The sequence below is a fragment of the Littorina saxatilis genome, linkage group LG6 (genome assembly GCF_037325665.1).
Source record: "Littorina saxatilis isolate snail1 linkage group LG6, US_GU_Lsax_2.0, whole genome shotgun sequence".
Taxonomy (NCBI): Eukaryota; Metazoa; Mollusca; class Gastropoda; order Littorinimorpha; family Littorinidae; genus Littorina; species Littorina saxatilis.
In genome coordinates, this window is record NC_090250.1 from 27,050,016 (window position 1) to 27,074,527 (window position 24,512).

Below are 24,512 nucleotides of genomic sequence, written 5' to 3' on the forward strand. Positions count from 1 at the left end.
TATGACGAAGGAGAGTCATATTGTTTGAGAGCATTTGGTCTTTTTGCTTACTAGTTGCTGTATATTTCAGTGTTGCTATTTTATTTGTCTGTTTCAGGCCAGTCGGGATGCCCCGCATGGAGAAAGTGATAGTGCAAAACACAGATTCAAAAAATAGTTTACATTTGCTGTCCATCTCTGGCAGCACAAATCATTTTCACTGTTCATTTTTTCAAGACAAAGTGAGTGCATTATTGTTTGTAGTTTTTTTCTTGTTTTCTCTCTCTCTTTATTTGTTTGTGTGTCTGTGTCGAATTGTTTGTTTCACGTAGAAGAGCTATATTATGTCTTTCTTTTTTTCTGCCTTACTTTCTTTATTTCTTTGTTTCTTTCTCTTTGTCCCCACCCCACCCTCCTCCATTGTTTCACAATAGTCTCCTGGTCACCTATGCTGCCGACTCTAAATGAATTGGACGTACATGCAAGCAAATTTCATTGACAGCTACTGGTAATTTGAATGTACAGTATTGTTTTTAAACACACAAACAGAACAGGATGTGTGTGTTGTACTGCACTAATATGGTAGTTTTTCTACCCTAGCGCTCAAACTATCACACACAGGGAAACCTTTCTTTGCAATGAAGCTTTTTGTGTAAAACGAGGAAGTAAACATTTTCCTGGCCGGATGTGCTCTCTTGAAACTTAAAGCGGGCTTTGTGTGTGTGCCAGGGACCGAACTGAGCTTGAGTGCTTATATTACAGTGTGATATCAAGGGTAATGTGAATCATTTTTAGGCACATTTACGTTATGTATTATACTAAAGTTGATTAGCTGAACAGAGATTATGTGAACCTCTCCTGATTTTCTTGCCTTCTATTATTGAAAGGGGGGGGGGGGGGGGGGGTGGGGGGGGGGGGGGGTGTAGAGGTGGGACTACTGTAACTGAGCGAAGAAGTGGTAGGCATGTAATGCACAAAGAAATTTCAACTTTGATTGCAATCACTGGTGTTACACTGAGGAGTGAATCTGAGTCACTTTTTTGTCCATCATTTGTTTTGCCTCAGGCAACCAGGGACTTTATCATGTCCATCAGTTTGAAGCAGATGTCAAGTGGCATTTGTTCGCCAGTTTGATTGGGATGCTGCATGATTATTCAAAACACAGCAATAAACACACGCAAAACATCGGGTGTCTACTTTTTTTGTTAATCTATAATGATAGTAGCGCATTTATGCAGCGGCTTCTCCATAGCACGAAGCTCTCTACAATGGAAATACAATGTAATATAGATACAAGTAAAAAGAATTAACAATAACATTAATTGAGTCTTAAAGAAAGAAAAAAAAAGGGAAAATACACATCCTCACATATAAATTTGGTTGTTGGAAGAGGTGCGAATCATTTCTGTCCAGTTATGCTTCACTTAAGTTAAATTTGTTTACCATGGAGTAACTAAAAAAAATCCTTGTCACATTCATTTCTTTGGTACTGAAGGGGGAACATTTGGGCAAATGAGCGAAAGTGATAAAGTGAGTTTTCCGGTAGGGGGATAGATTTGGGCCATGGGCGTTAGTAATTAAGATTGTTTAATTTTTGTTTCAGACGGTCCCACCTGGGGGCAACACAACATTCGATGTAGTTTTTTTAGCTCGCCAGGTGGGCAATGTAGAAAACACATTGTACATCCACACCTCCATAGGTTCTGTCAGATACCAGGTCAGTGCTGCACTGTGAGTGTGTGGCTGTATGTGTGTGTCTTGGAGGGGGTGATTCTGTTTGTGTACTTACCACTGTGTTGTGTACTGTATGTGTCTGTGTCTGTGAGTCTGTGTCTGTGTGAAATTGAGAGAGGGGAAGAGAGATAGAGAGCTAGCTGTAGTGTATGTACATATGTATCCTATTCATTGATAAACATGCACTTTTTTAATTTTTTAAATTTTTTGTTTACATATTTATGAGTAATTTGAATATATCGCAGATTAATTGCTTTGCAACTTTTGTAAAGGGGTCATTCTCAGATTACTGTCCCAGAGGGGGGTGACCTACTTCATGAAAGGTTTACAACCATCATTTTCCATCAAATCAACTACATGCTGTATCTGTATTGTGTCTCAAGGAATACATTTATATGTTTTCAACCCAAATTTGACTACTTTTTCATTGCAAATTTGTTTGACATTTTTGTTTGCTAAAAATCAGCTGATTGAAAGCCGCCATTTTGTGACATTCCTCTCTTGACGAAAAACAGACGTTTATCTCCAGTAAACTAAGAGTGAAGAGTGCAAACAAAGTGTAATAATAATAATAATAATAAAGTGTATTTATATTGCGCCTATCCCTTACAAAAAACAAAAATATTTGGCTCTAAGCGCATTATAACATGTGTAGAGACTTGGTACAATCAAGTCTGACAAATACAATAACACAAAATACAGTCGGTCTCTTAGGTAAAACTGGGAAAAGCAGTGTACAGGTGCAAAGGGATTATGTGCATGTTTATGACCAAAATATCCGTTTAACATTTTTTGTTTTGTTTACGCAGTAATTTGACCGGGCCCAAAATGCTGTTCGGTCGAGGCATTGTGTCACAAATTATCCGGCACAGATAACCACTCATGGGCATACAATAACAATGTGTTGGATCTACCTTGCATGGACACTCTATTTGTACACATTACTGCTACACAAACACAGCTTTTGTTACTAAATGTATAGTTTTGTTTGCCGGTAATTGCAATATGAATCTCAGAGGAGGTCTTGGTGTCACATTTTGGCCTCGACCGAACAAGACGTTTTTGCATTTGATTAAATAATGAACAATATTTTTAAAAAACTACTTGAACACAATTTTATCCTGTCATGAGCCTGGAACCAGAAATGCTCACAATAGTAGAAATGGTTGGTTATGGAGCGCGAGACTTGCAGTTTAACTTCCGTGTCTGTCAAATTGTCAATGCCTCGACCGAACATGGTTTTGGACGGTTACGTACTTGGCCGCTCCATATAAGGGAAACCAACAAGTTTCTTTGAGCTTTTTGTCCACTTATAGTTTTATCACACACTATTATATTGCACATGAAGTTTTCAACGATTTTCTTTGAACTTGATTTTCAATGACAATGTGAGAATGTCACGCTTTTGGACCATGACTCTGAGAATGACCCAAGGGCAAAACACTGCTTCAAAAAAAATTCTATTCAGTTGTTCTTGACTGTTAATGCTGCATCTGTTGATTAGTGAGAAAGACTCATGTTGCCATTCTATCCTGACAGGTTTTTGGCGTGGGGATACCCAATCCTTTTCGCCTGAGACCGTACCTTGGTGCTCGGGTGCCCATCAACAACAGTTTTTCACCTGTCATACAGATGCATAATCCATATGGCTCCAAAATACAGGTGCTTACTTTTTTATTTTTCATAAATTGTTTGATAGCTTTTTTTTTTTTACTCATGCTTTCTTTTGACCATTGACCAGTTGGAATTTAAATGAAAACAGCACCAAATTTTTTTTTATATGATGTACGTTTCATAATCAAATAAATATGGGAAAACATGATACAAATCAAAATCAGAGCAAGAAAGAAAGAAGGAAGGAAGGAAAGAAGTATACATTCACATACAGGTACTTCTCAGGTCAATTGCATCTTCTTTGTTCAGAAACTTGCAAGAGTGTATTTGTTTGGATTTCTAATGTGTTACCATTGTGTGTGATGTGTGGCAGGTGGTGGAAATGTTTTCAAGTGAAGGGGATTTACACCTGGAGCTACCTTCAGGGGAGAGAGAAGCCACACAGGAGTTGTGGGTATGTTGCTTGCTTTCTTTCTGCTGCCCGGTATGGAAGGGGGGGGGGGAGAGAGAACATGCAGACAGACACACCGACAGAGGAATACAGAAGAGACATGCACAAGCAGCACACACATATACACATGCTCACATGCATCTACACACGCTTACACTTACTTCCACACATGCGTTATGCACATGAACACGCACATGTATGCATACACACACACATGCATTGCAGTCTTCAAATACCAATGTTTTGACACTTGCCCAATTGATTGATCACAACTTATGGTAATAGCAGCACATGCCTATTATGAACATACACAGTTATTAGTCATCATCTGTGCATCGTTTACATAATCACCCCAAAAAGTCAATTTTATACATGCTTGCTTTAAAGTTCGGGCCAGTTTGTTGAGAAGCATCGCCAATGTAAATCCAGAGGTAGGCAGATACTAATTTTTCAAATTTTATGGAGCTAAAGCAACAAATGTTTAGTTTTGGATTCTTATTTTGAATGAAGACAGGTGAGTTGCTCAAGCAATAGCTATTCTTGATGTTTTGTTTTGATTTTTATGTATTACTTTTGGGTGTGAAGAAGCATTCTTATAAATATAAAAAAATTGACAGTTGTGTCATGGTGAGTATGGATGTCTTTTATTTTTAGCTTTCTGTTATGATATTTTTATTATCTGTATTTGTGCAGGAAATCAAGCCCTACGAGACAAAAAACGTGATGAGGGCAAACTTTGTGGGGCGGGTGGAGAGCAACCACACAGCATTCATCCGCATCAAAACAGATCAGGACAGCAGCGAGAAGCTGTTGATTCTGCCGGTGGAAGTGGAGTTTTCAGCAGGTAAACAAAACATTCCCCCTTTAAAAACACTGTGTCAGACCTTGCCACTTGTCCATGAAGGCGAGCAGTCATGGGTGTCACAGTGACTAAATGAGCTCTGATGTGCATTTTCTGCACTATCTGTTTGATCTGGCCCTCTTTTGTTTTGAAAATATGCACATGTGATGTCACTATTTACTGTGCCTATTACTGCTTGCTTTCACAGCTCGGTGGCCACATGCGTAGGCTAGGCATGCATGCAGGCTTCTTTTTACAATTCCATGATCTCATGCCGTGCTTTTACTGTTTGATGTCGCAGAGCCAGGGATCTACTCTCCCATAGAGATGTTAGACTTTGGCATTCTGCGCACACTGGATGACCCCAAAACGCTACGCCTTAACCTCATCAACACAGGGGTCAAGGCCGCACACATCACCGTGAGTTACCTTTGATCCTACTCTTGAACTGCCTGAATGAAAAAGGCAGATGTGAATGAAAAAGGCACCTATTTATGTCTCTTTGCTCACAGGATTGCATTTTGTGGTTGCTTTTTTCTTGACATTTTGTATGCACAGTTGACAAGCACAATAGCCAAGTGGGTAAGACATTGGCCTACCATGTGGAATGTTGAGTGTTAGAATCTCAGCCCATGAATGCAGAAGAAGAAGAAGAAGGATGTCCAACAATTCTGTGGAGTTTACATGTATATGTGGCAGAGCTTGTTTTTCATTGCATCCAATTTGTTTGTGTTTCAGAGTGTGACAGTTTCACCTCCCAATGATGCGATTAGCATTGACTTCAGGCCTTTAAAGCTACAGCCGGACAGTAGCCGGCAGTACACTGCAGCTCACATCACTTTTCGCGGTAAGCGCTGTGTGCTACTCAGCTTTATATTAGGTCTTTGCCATCATTCTTATTCTTTGGAGGATGGAATGTCAGAGTGAAACATATACCGAGCAACAAAAGAAACGCAAACAAATTCGTCATTGTTTGATTAACAAAATCTCCAACAATTATAGAGTTAGAATGATTAAACCACAGAAGTTTGATGAAGGCATGTTTGACCTGGTTTAACGTTAAATACATAATGCGCGCTCGCAGCACATGCAAGTGGAGCAGAAGAAATCTGATGTGTGAGATGTGTTCACTAATGCATTAGCAACCAAAAGAGACCATGGCACGCTTGCTGCCAGTCTCACCTTTGAAACAGCCAGGATGCCAAGATTGACACCACCAAAATGCCAGGTCGATTTAAAGCTGGGGATGATCCAGAAGCGCTGGCATGTGCTTTAAACGTGCATATGTCAACAGTCTATCACCTTCAGCAATGTTCTGTTGACATTGGAAGCACTGCAGTTATGCAACGCGGTGGATTTTTCGCATTACCCCAATATGACGAAGATCGCAATTTCCTGCCACAACGTCTTTGAGATCGATTCAATACAGCCACTGACACTACCAGGAACATCATTGGAAGCCACCAGTGTCCGATCAGTGGCCAGAGAGCACGATGAAGACTGACTGAGCGAGACCTCCAAAACTTAGTTAACGTTAAACTTGCTTGTCCCGTGTGCTGAAACAGTCGCAGCATCAAAATAATCACAGAACAGCTAGGTCAAACATGCCTTCATCAACATTTTGTGGTTTGATAATTCTAACTCTATAATTGTTGGAGATTTTGTCAATCAAACATTGCAGAATTTTTTCGCGTTTCTTTTGTTGCTCGGTATAGTTTGAGATGGATCTTGCATCATCCTCTATCATCATTAAGGTGTGCGATAATGTGCTTGTGGGAATTTGTGTGGATCTGGCTGATGTTTATCTTTCACTTTGATGGAATGGGATGTGAGTGCTGTTTTGGTTATATGTTAGAAGATATATATTTTTTATACATTTGTTAAAATTGTGTACATAGCTTGAAAGAATCATTCAATATACTGATCATAACATATTTGGAAATGAGTGAAATCATTCAAATCTCTCTGGAAAGAAAAAGTTCTGCGTACATTTTTACCACTATATTCCAGGTCAGTTTGGGGCTTCCAAACAGTAGATCTGGTCAATATGCTTCTGTTTAGTTGTTGTCTAACGCTCGGCTGCTATTTCCTGTCGAACAGCTGTGAAAGCATTACAACCCAAGCAGTGGTCAGGCAAGATCACTGTGAAGACCAAGAACAACCACCAGAAGCTGGTCATACCATACCAAGCCAGCGTGTTGCATGGGTAAGTCTTTGTCAAAATGATGCACGCAGAATAAATAAGTTCCTTTATGCTTTCGAAATACAGTTGTGAGTTTTGTTCAGTCTGAAAGCTAGGTGAACGAGGTGAAATAGCAAAGCATTGAGAAGGGATGTTGATATATTCGACATAGTGTAGATTCCCTCATTTTTAGCTGGTGTTTGGTATTTGTAGGGCATTGAAGGTTGTCCTGTTGTAAGAGAGTAGTCTATTGTGACTGAAAATTTCTTCTGAAAGTTGTGAAGCAGCAAAGTTGTTCTAGCATGTTCTTTTGTGTGAAAGTGAACCAATGAAAGTATGTCATTCATCTTATCAGTCTTATTTGTTTTTTGTTGTTGCAGTGTTCTTCTTGATGAGTCATTCGTGTGTTTTGTTGCAGGTCCTTGGTGTACAACGCCAACACAACATACTTTTTCAGCGCCAAGGTCCTGAAGAACCTCACCCGCCCCCTCACCCTTACCAACACCTTCAACTTCTCTGTGGTCATTTTCAACATCAGCCTCCCCCCTGAGGCAGCTCAATTTTTCACTGTGAGTTCAATGTAGAAATGGCAGCGTTTTGCTTGTCACTCAAGGTGTGCTTTCTGTGTTTGGGAAACTTGGACTTAAGAGAGCTGTAGAAGCTTAGATACGCTGTTTCATTTGTGACTTTTCAAACTGTCAGATTTGCTAGTGAAAAATGAAAATTACTCCAGGGGTGATATGATCTGCCTCTTCTATTTGATCTGCTTATGTGATATGTTACCACCTTGATATGCGACCATTGCAATTGTGCATGAACTCAGGGGTTACGGTAACCAAGCGTTTTTGGGGCAGCCATCCTAACACGATCAAAGAATCTGGTTTGTATATTATTTCTGTCCCCACTTTGGCATTTGAACTGGTTTTTGGTCATGTGTACCACCTTGACCATTGCAATTGTGCATGAACTCAGGAGTTATGGTAGCCAAGCGTTTTAGGCCAGCCATCCTTACTCCATCAAAGACTATGGCTTGTATACTATTTCTTATCATTTGAACTGGCTTTTGATCATGTGTGCTTTTTCACACAAACGCCTTTGCTGGCTTTTGATGTTGCGTGCTTTTCAAACAAACACCAATGTTTTCTGCTGTTGCAGGTATTAAACTTTTCCAGTCCTGTGATAGTGGGCCCCCAGCAGACGGTGATGCCGTTGTTGCTGCTGTTCCACCCCAACGCCACGCAGCTCACGTTCACCACCACCCTCACCCTGCACACCAACGCCTCCACCTTCCTCATCCCCCTCATTGTTTACAACGGCCTCCTCAAGGTAACTCATCAGCAGGGATCTTGGGTTTGGAGAATTAGAACCCAGTGACTGTGAGCGCTCATGTCAAGATCAGAGAACCAAGGGAAGTAAGCACACTAGATGTAGACAGCAATGGGAGGGGGGGGGGGGGTAGAACACTGAACTTGAGATCGACGGGTCATGGGTTTGAATCCAGGCCGGGACAGACACGGATCAATTTTATGTTGAGACTCAGAGACGGTGTCCATGTCCCACTGTGGCACATTAAAGACCTCGGTAGCTGGCTGATGACTACACCTAAACACGCACACACCTGGATAGCGTGACTCTGTTGCTGCCAGCTTTTTACTAGGAGGACGCGACCCGAATTTTCCAGCGATGGGGCAAAGTGACAAATAAGAAAACTAGGAAGTGAGAGTTATGCACAACCAATCTCCTGACTCCTGAGAGACTAAGAATAAGAGAGTGAAGATGCTTTGTTCATTGCGTCATGTTCTCTCAGGTTCTGCATAACTCGCACTTACCGTTGTTGACTGTTTAGAGCTCTTGCTTCCCTTTGTTTCTTACATTTAGAGAATGGAGCAAGATTTGTTTTTAATTTGTATGGTTTAATAGGAATACTTTTGCTGACATTGGTACGTAATGTAGGCCTGGTTTTAGTAAGTATACAATTTACCAAGCAGATGTCTTGTTTCAAACTTATTCTTCTGATATGAGAAATCTACATTGTGCACTTTGACATTGTTTCATGTAATTTCAGGTATATGTAAAAATACCTTATTTTGTTTCTGTTTGTATCATCAATGTTGCAGAAAGTTAAGATACGGTTTACATGTGTCTAGATTTGTTAAAAGTCTCACATGTTGTGTAGTGAAGTGTTGTGATTGGTAGGTGATACACCACCGACCGGAGAAGTCGCAGGGGCAGATGGACTTTGGCACCATGGGGGTGAACGAGACCCGCAGCATGATTTTCACCATACGCAACGACAACCCCGTTGATGTGAGTGTGCATCTCTCATCTTTTTGCTTGCCTCAAGAGAGTAAATGTACATGCATGGCGTGAATGATTGACAATGGGGTTTTCTTCAGAGGAGATTATGTGTTGACACTCAGTGTTTGAGGAGTTAGTTTCACTGTGTGTTCCCTCAGTGTTTGTTTGTGCCAGAGAGAAAGAGAGGGAAGGAGGGTGTATGTGCGTGTGTGTCTGCGTGTTTCTGTGTGTGTGTATGTGTGTGTGTCTGTTGAAAGAAGGTCAAAACTTACTGAATCTTGTAGGTGTCAGTACAGTTTAAAAAATGTTTGCATCTTTCATCATTCCTAGAAGTCAGATTTCTTTATCTCATTGTCTCCCAGGTACGGATATATCCGTACCCACTCATATGGCTATATCTGACCAGGTATGGATATATTCGTACACACAGTCACTACATTGCATCTGCTCTCATTCAGCACATATCGCATTCTGCTCAGACTGTTAGCTTCAGTCACTTCCCGTAACATTGATCTAACGCCTGCATTCCCGTGTTTTGATACACAGTTTCTACATAGTAACTACAATTCTGAGTGACCTGCTGCAGCACAGCTGGTCTCGGCTAAAAAAAACTTGGTCAACATAGTGGGGTGTCAAAGTGTTATAAACCTGCATACTGTCTTTTTCTGTTGTTTTTATGCTTGGTGCATGTTGCTCCTGTGCTCACATGCGTTTGTTTCATTGTGAAGAGTGTTCACTTGCAGTTGGTGATGGCAAGATTTGAGACCAACATGAGCTGGGCGAAGATTGAGTTGCTTGGGGTGGAGAAAGGCAATGGAACAACACTCACCCGTCTACACAATGCATCAGATATAGATACAGATCCTGTGAGTCATTTAGGATTATCCGGTTGCCTTCATATCGTTGATGTTGCAGAGGGGAGAATTTGTGTGACACGGACAATATGAATTGTGCATGCCTGATGACACAGGAGAACTACACACACATATAGGCAGAGGGAATGTTTGGTTACATGTTCAGCATGCATTATGAACATATTTCAAAATGTGTGAGAGGGACATTTTGTCGTTTTAGAGGGATGAGTTAGAAGGACATTTTGTAATTGTTATAATCAGCGTTCCTGATAATGCCAGGTGCAGGGGTTAAGACAAATGTCAGAGTAACCTTGAGCTAGCATCCCTGACATTGTTAAAATGCGTGGGGACAATATTTTGTCTTGGGTTTTTAGCTTTCATGGTAATGCCAACGGTCCCTTGTTTCTAAAATATAAGAATTTTGTATGTTAGATCACATGTTTTTTGCAGGGCTGCTGATGTGTACATCTGTCAATTGTTTGAGATTTGCATGTTGTATGTTGTATGTTTTGACTGTTACAGCTCATCATCAAGCCTTACCACTATGCAGTGTTCACGGTCAATATTGTGGCTCCACATGTGGAGGGGGCCTATGCAGCAGAAGTCTGGATGTTCACACAGTTTGAAGTAAGTTCATACTTGTCAAAATGCGAGAAAACAGGGTCTTAGTCTTCAATAGGGGGGTTCTAAAAGGAGGGTTCCACTGTACTTCATCACTAAAGATGAGTTCTATAAGCATTTGCATTTGTTTTTATGCTAGATCTGTGAAACTTCAGTTTTCCAGCTCTGGTTGATCCTAGGTAATTTTCAAGGTCGCAATGGGATCGTCTTTTGGTCTATCAGTATGAAATTATAATTTTCTTGGAACGTTAGATGAGATAATGTGAGCAGTGTGTCTGATTCATATTAATAGGATGAAGGTGAGTTGCATGAACATTTGCTTTTCTTGTTTGCAGGTATGTGCAATGGGTAATCTTCTGCAAGTCTGACTGGAAATCAGTGCTGATTTGCATTGTTGTTGTTTCAGGACCTCTTCATACCAATTACTTTCCGGACTGCGGAAGGCAGTCTTTATGCCATTCCAGAAAAATTTCTTTTTGAGAAAGTTTTTCCCGTAAGTAGCATCTTTCACTTTCATCTTCCCTTTAAACTGCTTGCTGGTATGAGCCTCGGTGCCTGGCATGAGTGTGAGTTGTTTTCATCTTCTGTGAGTGTTTGTAGTGACTGAAAGTTTGTATGCTGTTGTGCAATGGATCGATCAGCCTTTCTCTGGATTCTAAATTCCCCACCATCGCTTCGACTAGCCATGTTTGCCGTTTGCATTCTGGTAAGACTTTCTCTTCTGTCCCTCCAGTATACCGATCACCGTACGCCATGTTTTTCATCGTGTGTGCCGCACGTGCACAACTCACCAAATCGCTTGATACTGAACGCTGCCCCGACACCCACCGAGACCTTTGACCCCTGCCACGCGCGCTGGCCCTCTCAACCGCTCTTTCGTCGCTATACGCGCGATCAGCTGATGGCAAAGAAAAGCACAGGCGCCTGCCTTGACCCTGATTTGATAACACGACTACGATGTCTCTCCATTGGATACAAGCTGCCTCGCTCTAAGCGACCCTGTCGCGGAGGCAGAAGGAAACGCCATAGCATCAGTGTTATCACCATTCGACCCCTCGTTCATCCACCCACCCCCTCGTCGTTGACCTCCACCACATCTCAAACTCTTAGTACATGGAATACCAACCTCACCAAGTCCAACCAACCTCCTTCGACAGAGATTCTTGTATGTGCTTTTAACGCCCAATCCGTTGGTAAATCCAACAAACGTACTGCTGTGAGTACTTTCATTTCTGACAATGATATTGACGCTATGCTGCTGACCGAAACCTGGCTCCGTTCTGCGGGTGATGAGGCGAAGCTCCAGGATCTTTCTCCGCCGGGTTATTCCGTGCAGTCCTTCGCTCGGGACTCGCTGGGTGTGGCTGGTAGAGGTGGTGGTATAGCCTTCGTTTTCAAAGACTCTCTGAAGAAACATTGCACCGTCACACAATCACCTCTGAACCACCCCACCTTTGAGGCTGCTACTCTGACTATGACCGTTCAGGATTCTAGAATCAACATCGCCTGTGTCTATAGGCCACCTCCAAGCAAGAAGAATAAGCTCACGAACACTATGTTTTTTGACCAGTTTCCAGACTTTCTTGAGCATTGTGATTCTTTGCCTGGGAAAACTCTTGTGATGGGTGACTTTAATTTTCATTTTGAAAATGCTGAGGACTCCAACACCAAGAAACTCTCAGATTTGTTCGACATGTTCAGTTTTCACCAGTCTGTTGACTCTCCGACTCATAAGCATGGTCACATGTTAGATTTAGTCATTCATCGCCCTTCTGATGCCATTGTCAGTTCATGTTTTGTCAGTCACGACCTTAAGTCTGACCACAACGCCGTATTATGTCGTCTAAATGTTCCAAAGCCTGTGTCTGCCCCTGTAACAATAACTTTTCGTAGCATCAAGAAGATTGATAAGGAGTCTTTTAGACATGATGTAGCTGGTTTATCTCAAGATTGCTCTGTCACTGAATATAACCAGACGTTGCGCTCAATTCTTGATAGGCACGCCCCTCTCTGCCAACGCACAGTTCGTCAGCGGAAATCTAACCCGTGGTTCAGTAGCATCTCTGAGCAGTTTGGCAAACTGAAACGTGAACGTCGTCAGGCGGAGAGGTGCTGGCTTAAATCCAAACTCACTGTTCACAAAGAGATTTTTGAAACCATCAAATGCAAAGTAAATGACTTAGTTGAAGGCGCTAAAACTGCTTTCTTCTCTGCCCAGATTATAGGTAGTAGAACATGCAAAGAACTTTTTCAAAATTTCAATTCTCTGCTTGGCAAACAGACGGTTTCCAGCCTCCCCACCACCCATGACTCTAAGGACCTGCCAACTGTATTTTCTGACTACTTCACTGAGAAGATCGAAACCATCAGAAACAGCTTTCCTCCACCAGTGGCTTCGCCTCCGGCTTCACAATTCTCTGGTTCTTTGTTGGATAGCTTCACTCCTGTATCTGAGCAGTTTGTTTTGAAGATCTTGAAGAACACAGTGCCAAAGTCTTGTGAGCTAGACCCCATCCCCACCAACTTGTTTTATGAAAACCTTGACCTTTTTCTTCCCATCATAACCAACATAATCAACTCTTCTCTCACTTCTGGCACTGTGCCAATGGACTTGAAAACTGCAGTAGTTAAACCTTTGATCAAGAAACCATCTCTGGATAAAAATCAGTTGAAAAACTAAAGGCCTGTTTCCAACTTGCCATTCATTTCTAAAATTCTGGAAAAAGTAGTGCTTAGTCAGCTTCTCTCCCACCTTGAAACCAACAACTTCTGCAACCCTCTTCAGTCAGCGTATAGGGCTGGCCACAGCACCGAGACTGTTTTGCTTCGTGTTGTAAATGACATTCTTTCTGCTCTGGATAAGGATGACCTATCAGTTCTGCTTCTCTTGGATAACTCAGCTGCGTTCGATACGATCGATCACTCTGTTCTGCTCTCTCGTCTCGAATCTGTTTTTGGCGTTCACTCTACCGCTCTTCACTGGTTTAGTTCATATCTACAGGGCCGTAGTCAGTATGTGTCTGTCAATAATCTCTCATCTCCTCCATCTCCTCTCTGTTTCGGCGTTCCCCAGGGATCAGTTCTAGGCCCAGTTTTATTTGTACTATACACCACTCCTCTCTCTGCCGTCATCAAGCAACACGCAGTCAATCACTACCTCTTTGCAGACGACACACAACTCCAACAAGCATGCAAGCCTACAGAAATCCAAGCGGTGACGCACACTCTCCAAAACTGCACTTCAGATATTAAATCATGGATGACAAACAATATGCTCAAGTTAAATGATGACAAGACTGAATTTCTTCTTTTCTCTGGAGCTTCCTCTTCGACCACTTCCCTTCCAGCCTCCATCACAGTAGGTTCTAGTGACATTTCTTTCTCTGATAGTGCTAGGAATCTTGGGTTCATCATGGACTCCCACCTCTCAATGAAACAACACATCAAAAAAGTCTGTCAGACATGTTACTTTGAGATCAGAAGAATAGGTTCCATAAGAAAATTTCTCACTGTTGATGCCACTAAAACTCTCGTTACATCCTGCATTCTGTCCAGATTAGATTACTGCAACTCCCTTCTCATAGGCTGCCCTGACTCCACTCTCCAACCCTTGCAAAAAGTACAACACTCTGCTGCACGTCTCATTTTCAGAGCACAGCATCGACAACCCTGCACTCCTCTCATGAAAGAACTTCACTGGCTTCCTGTATCTGATCGTATTAGGTATAAAGCTGCCTGCTGCGCTTCTGCTACAACATCATCTCTGAATCGGCACCTGCCTATCTTTCTGAACTGGTCTCCCTCTACACTCCCTCTCGCACCCTTCGTTCTTCTGATGATGCTCGACTTCTCCGTCAAGGTCGCTTTAAACGCAAGGCTCATGGCTTCCGCACGTTTTCGTATTATGGACCTCAGTTATGGAATTCACTCCCCTTTCAATTACGTCACTCTCCATCCATTTCATCTTTTAAGTCCAATTTGAAAACTCACTTGTTCCAACAACATTACGGATAGTTCCTTAGTATAGAGTCTGGGGATGTGAGATGTGCATGATGTGTTGTTTGAATCTGACAGTGATTGTATGATTTTTGTATACATGTATTGTTGTCACGCGCTTTGAACTTCTGATAAGGCGCTTTATAAATGCCCGTTATTATTATTATTATTATAAAAGAGATTTGATTACAGGCAGGTTTTGTCGCGATATAACCTTCATGGTTGAAAACGACGTTAAACACCAATTAAATAACATATTCTTACTCCGAATCACATTAGCATTGAGTCACCTGAGATGCTTATCACTGAAAAACGCTTACCCGGCTAAAAATTTTAAAGGGAAGCAACCCCATCACCAAAACGAAAGTGAAAGTAGCTTTGGTAATGGGCCAGCACACCGGGAGTTAACTCCCGTACGGGTGTGTGCCACGTCATTTCCTCTAGGAACACGTGCCTATTCTCATACGTCTTTTTCACCTCGGAGAGGACGGTTCACTTTTTGACGCTCTGTGGCTGACCTTGTGTGTTTGAGTGACACCCGCCGGCCACGTTACCCAGCTTTTCTGCTCGCCTTGCCTACAGTTTGGTGAGCTCGTTCCCGTTTGTTGTTGGTTGTTTGCGCTGTTTTCGTTACTGTACGTTGTCCGTTTTTTGCGGACTTGTGTGTCAGTGACTTGCGTGTTTCGCCATTTTGTTGTGTGAGTTAGTTAGCTAGCTCGTGTGACTTTGCTCGTAGCTCTGCGTGCCCCTTTCTGTGTTGGGCAAGTGTAGCTATAGTATTTTGTTGACGCGAAAGTGTGTGTGTTTACTGTGTTTTCAGTCGTTTAGACTTACGTTTCAGTAAATTTTTTCGCGTTGCCACGTGTTGTTGACTGGCGTGTCAGTGACTTGCGTGTTTCGCCATTTTGTTGTGTGAGTTAGTTTTCTAGCTCGTGTGACTTTGTTTGTAGCTCTACGTGCCTCTGTTTTTGTGGGGCAAGTTTAGCTATCGTTTTTTGTTGACGCGAAAGAGTGTGTGTTTACTGTGTTTTCAGTCGTTTAGACTTACGGGTCAGTAAATTTTTTTCGTGTTGCCACGCGTTGTTGACTTGTGTGTCAGTTACTTGCGTGTTTCGCCATTTTGTTGTGTGAGTTAGTTTACTAGCTCGTGTGACTTTGTTTGTAGCTCTACGTGCCTCTGTTTTTGTCGGGCAAGTGTAGCTATCGTAATTTGTTGACGCGAAAGTGTGTGTTTTTACTGAGTTTTCAGTCGTTTAGACTTACGTTCAGTAAAATGTTTTCGTGTTGTTTACATGGATTTGACAGCATGTCTGATTCAGACTAGCGCTGTGGCAAGTCGGTCCCCAAAGGGAAATTTAAGCCTAAGGCTTCTTCTTTAGCAGTTTTACTTGTACAGACCAAGAACGTAACACTTTGTTGTCTGTACCTATTTCGGCGCCTAGCGCTGTTACTACTTCTGCTATCTTTTGCGGCGCCTAGCGCTACTGTTACGTCTGCTCCGGTTCTCTACTACGGAGACTTCGTCCTCGTTGTTAGCACCTGTGCAGGGTGCGTTGGTTCCTTTCTGTTTTAGACACTGGTTCCGGAAATCCGCAGCTTGGTGCAGGCAGAGTTCCAGCGTTCCGTCGCCAGTTGTTTGGCGTTTCCGGCATCTGGCAGTGACGTCCGGGCGTTGGCTTCCGTGTCTTTGCCTTCCATTTCCGGTTTGGAGCAGCGTCCTCCCTCTTCAGCTGTGGCTGGTAAGCAGAGCTGGTCCGATAGCCCTCGTGAGGCGCCTGGACGTTCTCTCTCGGGAGACAGCTCTTTCGCATCGGGTCACGACCGATACCATGCTGATCTTTCATTTCCGGCGATAACCTACGAGGCCCCGGATTTGATCGAACAGCGGCGGCAGTCGGTTTCGGCTGCCGCATTTCCGGCACTTGCCGGAAGTGATGATCCGTCCGCTCCGGCACGCTACGGCGGTCGCGGCAGGATGGAGTATTCACTGACTTCCGGTCCTTCCGGATCGCGAAGTCAACCAGTGCAGCCTTCGCTTCCGCATTGCGCGGTTCCGTCGGCTACACTACCGGCACTCGCCGGAAGTGATGATCCGTCCACGCAGGCACGCTACGGCGGCTGCGGCAGGATGGAGTATTCACTGACTTCCGGTCCTTCCGGATCACGAAGTCAACCAGTGCAGCCTTCACTTCCGCATTGCGCGGTTCCGACGGCTACACTTCCGGTTTCGGCCGGACACGCTGCTTCCTCTTCTGGTGCTTCCTTCCGGATACCAGTGGGTGGATTCCAGCGTACGCCTTCCGGCCAGTTAGTGCCTAGGCTTGAGCAGACATCACTCCACTCTGATGGGGGAGTGACGTCAGCTCATCCAGCTCCGGTTTTTGCGGATGGTCGTCCTGCCTACCCTTTACCTTCACAAGGTTCTGGGCTGCAGGATGATGTTCGTGCACAGGCATTTCCGGTTTCCGGTTTGCCAGGGCATGCTTCTGCTTCCGGAACTGGTGTTTTTGGTTTCAGTGCAGCCTTCGCTTCCGCATTGCGCGGTTCTGTCGGCTACACTACCGGCACTCGCCGGAAGTGATGATCCGTCCACGCAGGCACGCTACGGCGGCTGCGGCAGTATGGAGTATTCACTGACTTCCCGTCCTTCCGGATCATGAAGTCAACCAGTGCAGCCTTCAATTCCGCATTGCACGGTTTCGTCGGCTACACTTCCGGTTTTGGCCGGACACGCTGCTTCCTCTTCTGGTGCTTCCTTCCGGATACCAGAGGGTGGATTCCAGCGTACGCCTTCCGGCCATTTAGTGCCTAGGCTTGAGCAGGCATCACTCCACTCGGATGGGGGAGTGACGTCAGCTCATCCAGCTCCGGTTTTTACAGATGGTCGTCCTGCCTACCCTTACCTTCACAAGGTTCTGGGTTGCAGGATGATGTTCGTGCACAGGCATTCCGGTTTCCGGTTTGCCAGGGCATGCTTCTGCTTCCGGAACTGGTGGTTTTGGTCATGGTTCCATGTGTGACTATTCTGATGCTCCATCAGTGGTCAACGAGGAGTCTCGGGGCGTGTTTCCGTCGAAGCTCAAGTCTGTTCTTGACATCGCGGCGGAAGTAGCGTCTCGTTTTTTTTTTCCCCGATGGGGTAGTGGCTGCGGACTCTTCCGCTCCGTTCGTTCCTTCGGCCATGACGGACTTCCGGCCGGCACAGGAAGATGTTTCTTCCTTCCGGTTCGCCGAGTCTCCGTCAGTGACTTGCCAACTTTCGCATTCGCTGGTTCGTCCAGCACATGCGGGGAGTGGTATTCGGCCAGTGCCTGTTCCGTTACTGCTTCCTTTTGGTCCAGTTCCGGAATCAGCTCAGCAGTGGGTGGCGTCGGCTTCTCAAGCCTCTTCCTTTGTGCCTACGGGCAATAGGAAGCTTAGCTTGCCCACTCAGAGCCAGAGCTGGCTGGCGTCTTTTGCACTCCCTAGGGCTACCCTTCCGGTTCCCCGGGAATTGCTGCCTCTTCTGGCTAAACCGATCTAGCATGATCCGGTTCTGCCGGTTTCTGAGGCTTCCCTCCTCTCTGCTGAGGAGGTTGGACGTCGGCAGATCGAACTGTCCTCCGTTGCGGAGACTCTTGTTCGGACTCTGTATCGGGCATTGACCGATTCCCTGGTTCCTTTCACTCTCAGTGAAGAACAAAATGCGGACGATGTCTCTGCGCTTTTTTACCGCCTTGGCCAAGGTCAATGAGGAACAATTGCGTCTTTCCTCCCTACAGTTCACTCAAGCGGTCCTCTGTAGGAGGGATCTCTTCCTCTCGCAGTCCCAGTTCACGGAGCTGGCTACTAGGGAGACCTTGAGAGTCTCCCCGGTCTCAGAGGAATCTCGCTTCTGTTCTCTGGCAATGGATGCCAGACAGAAGGAGATTCAGTCGAACAAGGACAGTCAGTTCCTCGACTTCACTCTGCAGGGGGTGAAACAGTCTAAGCCTTCTAAGCAAAAGCAGGCTCAGACATTGTCGAACCTCAAGCCAGCTCAGAAGCGGCAGGCTCTGCCGGTCGCTCGTGGCGGGAAGAAGAGGACGGCATCGGGGAGGGGGTGTGGCGGCTCTGGGAGTAAGCCACACCCCCAATGAAGCGCTCCCGATCTCACCCCCCTCCCGCCTTCCACCTTGGTGATGGCGGGAGGCCCCTCCCGTGCGCTTTCTCGTTGGATGTCGGTAGTAGACAGCCAATGGATTGTGGGAGTGGTGAGATCGGGCTTCCGCCTGCTCTGGCGGGAGGAAAAGGCGCCTCTTACCCGAGTGCCGCCGCGGTTCAAGCCCCTCTTCTCGCAGGAAGCACGTTCCGTCTTGCAGTCGGAAATTGCCTCCCTGGAGCAGAAGGGCGCGGTGGAGAGAGTTCGGGTCCATAGCTCCCTGGGATTTAAGGGCGTCTTTTCGCCGTTCCCAAAGCGTCAGGAGGATGGCGTCCCGTGTTGGATTTATCTCTCCTCAACACTTTCTTGAGTGAGATAAAATTCAAGATGGAGACGCCAGCCTCTGTCCGAGACTCTCTCCGCCCAGGAGACTGGGTGACCTCGATCGATCTCACGGACGCATACTTTCATTCTTATGCATCCGGCCGACCGGAAATGGCTTCGTTTCCGGTGGGGAGATCAGATCTACCAGTTTCGCGCACTCCCTTTCGGGCTGTCCCTCGCACCATGGATTTTCACCATGGTGGTGAGACAGGTCTGTGCACTGGTGAGGTCCTAGGGTATCCGCCTGCGGGCTTATCTGGACGACTGACTCATCATGAACCAGTCCCAGAGCGGCTGTTCGCAAGATACCCTGACGGTTCTTCGAGAATCCAACTTGTTGGGGTTCTCGATCAACCGGGCAAAGTCGGAGCTGACCCCGTCACAGACATTCACTTATCTGGGGATGTTTTTCGACACGGTCGCGTGGACTGTCCAGCCTTCTCAGAGAAGGGTGGACAAGCTCCAAGCTCAGATTCGCTCCACTTTGCCTCTCCTGATGGCTTCCATCCGTCTGGACTTGGTGGCTCGCTCGCATAGAGCGTCCACCTCGTCAGTTTATGCTTCCCACTGGAAGGCATGGACTGCCTGGTGTTCAGCTACAGGGGTGAGTTCGGTGGCTCCGCGCTCTATCCAGGTCGCCAACCACCTCTCTTTCATGTCTTCGCAGGGCGCCTCAGGCTCCTCGTTGAGGGTCCGGCGCTCCGCTATCTCGGCGACTCTTAAGCAGATCGGTCGGTCTGTTCGAGTCGGGGGCGTTATAGCTGCGGTCATTAAAGGGGCTGCTCTTTAGGAAGCTAAAGCTCGTTTGCCCGCTCCCAAGTGGGACTTGTTTTTAATCCTGGAATTCCTATGTTCTGCGGATTTTGAGCCTTTGAGCGAGGCCATTCTGTTCAATGTCACTCGCAAAGCGCTGGTTCTTCTTTTGTTGGCAACGGCCCGACGGGGTAGCGAGGTCCACGCCCTGTCGGGTCAGCCTGGAGATATCTCCTTTGAGTCGGACGGTTCCGCATCTTTGCGTTTCCGTCCCGATTTCCTGGCCAAGAATCAGTCTCCGGGGCAGGCCTCTCCGCTGGTTAGAGTCAAGGCTCTGATTAGCGCGTTGGTCCCGGATGACCTTGTTTCGGTCAATTGCCTTGTGAGGGCTCTTCGTCTGTACTTAGCCCGGACTCAGCCGTTTCGGTCTAGTTCTCAGAAGTTGCTGTTTATCTCGCCCTTTTCTAGGCGCGAGTAAGATTTGTCGAAGGTATCTTTGGCCTGGTGGGTGTCCTCGCTCATTAAGCAAGCTTATGAGTGGACTCGCACAAAGAGGGGGGGGGGGGGGTCATGCCCTCCTTGCCACTTGACTCGGCCCGAGCTCATGAAATGAGGGCGTGGGCATCCTCTCTGGCAGTACTGCGCTCCAGATGTCTAGAGGAGGTGCTGACAACTGCGTTTTGGCGTTCTGAAGATGTTTTCTTAAACTTTTATCTTCGGGACGTCTCGGCTCTTCGACAGGATGGCTTCAGAAGCCTTCCAGCGCTCATAGCAGCAGGCCAGTTCCTGTCCAGAACTTGATGGTGAGTTTTGATTCATTTCTAGCCCACCGCCTTGTTGATGTTATCTGCTAATGTGATTCGGAGTAAGAATATGTTATTTAATGGAAAATTTCCTAGATAAATTTTCATTTAATTAATATACTTACCCGAATCACATACTGTATTCCCTCCCACCTGCCCCGCGTATGGTTTTAAGATTTTTAAAGCCGTATGAGAATAGGCACGTGTTCCTAGAGGAAGTGACGTGGCACACACCCGTATGGGAGTTAACTCCCGGTGTGCTGGCCCATTACCAAAGCTACTTTCACTTTCGTTTTGGTGATGGGGTTGCTTCCCTTTAAAATTTTTAGCCGGGTAAGCGTTTTTCAGTGATAAGCATCTCAGGTGACTCAATGCTAATGTGATTCGGGTAAGTATATTAATTAAATGAAAATTTATCTAGGAAATTTTCCAATAAAGAAAGAACAGGCAGGTTTCACAATCTTCAATCACAGATTTCCTTTTTTTTCAACAAAATCAATCTTGACAGAGACCTTTGAAATAATGTTTTTATTAAAGCCTTACATCCTCCTGGATGGAATCAAGACAAAAACTTATATGCAGACGCATTCTTGTCGACATAATGTGATATCTTGTTACAGTACTCTATCAAACAAAGGGATAGACTTAAACAGAATTGGATAACCATTTATTCAAAGAATATTGTCTAGAGGCTTTAATAAATTAAGCAATAACAATGCAAGCAAAATATCATTTCCGAGCTCAGTGAGCAGCAAATAAGGACTAATTATGGGAATTCCGTTCTTCTGAACAGCTATTTGCTGTGATGCACGTCATGAGCATACCTTCAAAAAGTAACAATGTTAATTGCACTCCATTTCTCTTCTTTCTTTTTTTTAAGTAGAATCATTGACCAATAAAAACAAAACAATCTTGGAAAAAAAGTTGCATATTCTTTGAAATAAATACCTGAAAATTTAACCCTACTCTCTAAATGGTGACATCATGACAGCGAACAAAATACCGAACAAGTCATGTGAAGCGATAATAAAACATTAAGTTGGTTTGAAACTAAAAGATCAACATTGGAATCAGGGACGAGTCATTAACAATGCTAGTGAGATTTGGCTAGCCGAAACCAGAAGACCGAGACGGGTTGCCTCCGCGATGCATATGAACAAAAAAGGCGATTTTTCTCATTTGAGCAGATTTTCACACTAAGCATGACATATCTGTTTATACATTGGGATCCAGGAAATCCAAAGGATACAATGCAATAACTTTTGAATCTGTAATCAAAAGTGTTATTATTATTTGCAATTTTTAGAATGTTATGTAACAAATTTAATAATACAATTCTGAACTTTCATAACTTGACGAAATGTAAAACAAATCGCGTGAAGCGATATATAAACCTGTAGTCAATCTATAGGCATCAAATTGAAGGATAAACTCAAAACAAGTCGCGTAAGGTGAAATTACTACATTTAGTCAAGCTGTGGAACTCACAGAATGAAACTGAACGCACTGCATTTTTTCCGTCAGTTAATTCATGTATTACCTAGTTAATACACGTATTCCCTGGTTTCACAGATTAACTGTAACATATCCACTACAGACTGAACTGTGGCATAGTACCTGGACGCTGTCCCAGTATATCCACAACAGGCTGAACTGTGGCATAGTAATTGGACGCTGTGTCAGTATATCTACTACAGACTGAACTGTGGCATAGTACCTGGATGCAGTCCCAGTATATCCACTACAGGCTGAACTGTGATATAGTACCTGGACGCTGTCCCAGTATATCCACTACAGGCTGAACTGTGGCATAGTAATTGGACGCTGTGTCAGTATATCCACTGCAGACTGAACCTTAATTGGCACAAGAATCAGAGAGGAAGAGGTAACCTTGGCCAATGGTGAAAAGGTGGTTAACAACAACCAAGGGCTGTTCTCTGACACTGAGTCTTGCCATTTCCACTTGAACATCAGCGCACATTTTGATCTTTTTATTTTTTATTAATCTAAGTTGAGGAGATGCAGACCAGCGAGAGTGTTGGCCCTACTTAGAGCAAGATGAGATCATCACACCCTAAAAGTTTGCACAGTTTTAGAGGTCTAGCTTGAAAAACATCAGAGATAACCCCAACGTTAAGGTTTTTTGTCTACGGACATGGGGACGGACACATGTGAATCCTAATACTCACCATTACTCAGGTGAGTCAAAAACACTGCCCTAAAGTTTGGCATTTGGAAAGTTAAAAAAATGACGCCAAGTATCAGACAACCTGCGGTGCAGATGACACAATTAACTCTCGTGACGAAACGATTGGTTCGTGACTTCGCGTCATCAACCGGTTCATGAATGGCCCTTGTATGAATTACATTCTTTCTGTTGGGATGACGCATGAACCTCATCATTGAAGTGACTTGGAAAATCGGTCGGATTTAGGTACCCCCGAAGTCGGTCAGAATTGGATACACTTACCCTATATTCATCCACACTGACACGCGCGCGCGCACGCACGCACGCACATATGCAACAATAACCATGACAAAAATCAAACTTTTAAAAGCACTTGAAAGTAAACAAACAAAGCAACTATTGATTCCCTACGATTATATGATCGTGACTGGCTGTCTTTCGAAGTTGGAACGTTTTCAATCTGCTGTCTGACGTCATCAAAGTGTTGAAAAACGTATGGCGATGTCTATAAAACTCTCACTTGATCACAACATTCACAATGCAGTGCATTCAAGGATTGAAAAAAACACTGGCATTGATCAGACACAGTCATTGAATGTTGTTATTTTACACATGAATCTGCTTAACATTTGGTAAGAAATGACTGTCAATAGTGCCGGGCGGTCGTGAGAATTCAAGGTTTTCAGAGACAGACAGTAAATAACGTGTTCTGAAATAAACACATGCCGAAAAATTCTTTAGTCAGCCAGTTGATCATCTGCCTGACAACGGATAGGAAGTGTAAAATTGTCGCATCATGACAATTTGCTGTGTATGGCGGTTATAGCAGACAATTTGTCTGCAGGGCGGTCGTGAGAAAAAATGAGACAGACACCTTGCCTTTCATATGTAAATTCCGAAGACATTCGACATAGACCAGTGAAAATTCACGACTAAACAAAACGAAACATTTTATTTAATATCAAAGTCAAGGACATACCCGACTCTGAAGACTGTGAAACCTGTCTACAGACCTCAACAAATCTGAAAAAATCAGGTCTTATAAAAGGAGTCTTAAAACAGGTAAATTTACAGAGGTTATTATGAGAAAATCTGAAAATCAAGTTCTTAAGAAGGGGTAAGTCTTAAATTGGGGGGGGGGGGGGGGGGGGGTTGAGGAAAAAGAAAGGTTTCACTGTAATGAGAAAAGATTTGAATACTTTATTTGCCTGATGTTATAGCTGTTGGTAATGCAGTGCAGAGATGAGTCGCAGCGTAAACAGAGTGGAGAATGTGTTGACGCATTGTATAAAACGTGTCATTGTGCTGTGTGTTTTTCAGGGCAAGGTGCCATACAAGGTGCTACAGATTCACAGCACGTTCCAAGACTACATGGTAGTCACACAGGTCACCTTTCAGCCCCAAGACATGAGATTTTATTTTCAAGAGCAAGATTCAAACATCATACTCAAGCCACAAGCAGCAACTGTGGTAGGTACTAGGTAGACGTAAATGTTTGCTTTTGTCTGAACTTAGAAGACTTACTTTTACAGAAGAAGCCTTTACTAGCTTTGATTGACCTTTGATTGGATAAACATATTGATATAACTCCTGGACTGTCTGAGAAATTCCATTAAAACATGAAAGCCGAAACAACCAACAACAGACAGAAAATATTGTTCAGGGGAGGCACCCTGCTTGCGGCAAGTCAAAGG

General features: G+C 44.3%; 1 protein-coding gene across 4 annotated transcripts in view; it reads left to right on the forward strand.

Annotated features, from left to right (window-relative positions):
* LOC138968881 (transmembrane protein 131-like) overlaps positions 1-24,512 on the forward strand; it is an 80,826-nt gene that overhangs the window by 32,150 nt on the left and 24,164 nt on the right. For all 4 annotated transcript variants that reach the window (XM_070341550.1, XM_070341552.1, XM_070341553.1 and 1 more), the window contains exons 5-19: positions 98-221; positions 1,583-1,696; positions 3,253-3,375; positions 3,701-3,781; positions 4,472-4,622; positions 4,921-5,039; positions 5,358-5,466; positions 6,720-6,825; positions 7,220-7,370; positions 7,957-8,127; positions 8,998-9,108; positions 9,843-9,965; positions 10,476-10,580; positions 10,981-11,067; positions 24,139-24,288. In XM_070341550.1, the coding sequence (XP_070197651.1) occupies positions 98-221; positions 1,583-1,696; positions 3,253-3,375; positions 3,701-3,781; positions 4,472-4,622; positions 4,921-5,039; positions 5,358-5,466; positions 6,720-6,825; positions 7,220-7,370; positions 7,957-8,127; positions 8,998-9,108; positions 9,843-9,965; positions 10,476-10,580; positions 10,981-11,067; positions 24,139-24,288 (1,825 nt within the window). The remainder of the gene's footprint in view (positions 1-97; positions 222-1,582; positions 1,697-3,252; positions 3,376-3,700; positions 3,782-4,471; positions 4,623-4,920; positions 5,040-5,357; positions 5,467-6,719; positions 6,826-7,219; positions 7,371-7,956; positions 8,128-8,997; positions 9,109-9,842; positions 9,966-10,475; positions 10,581-10,980; positions 11,068-24,138; positions 24,289-24,512) is intronic.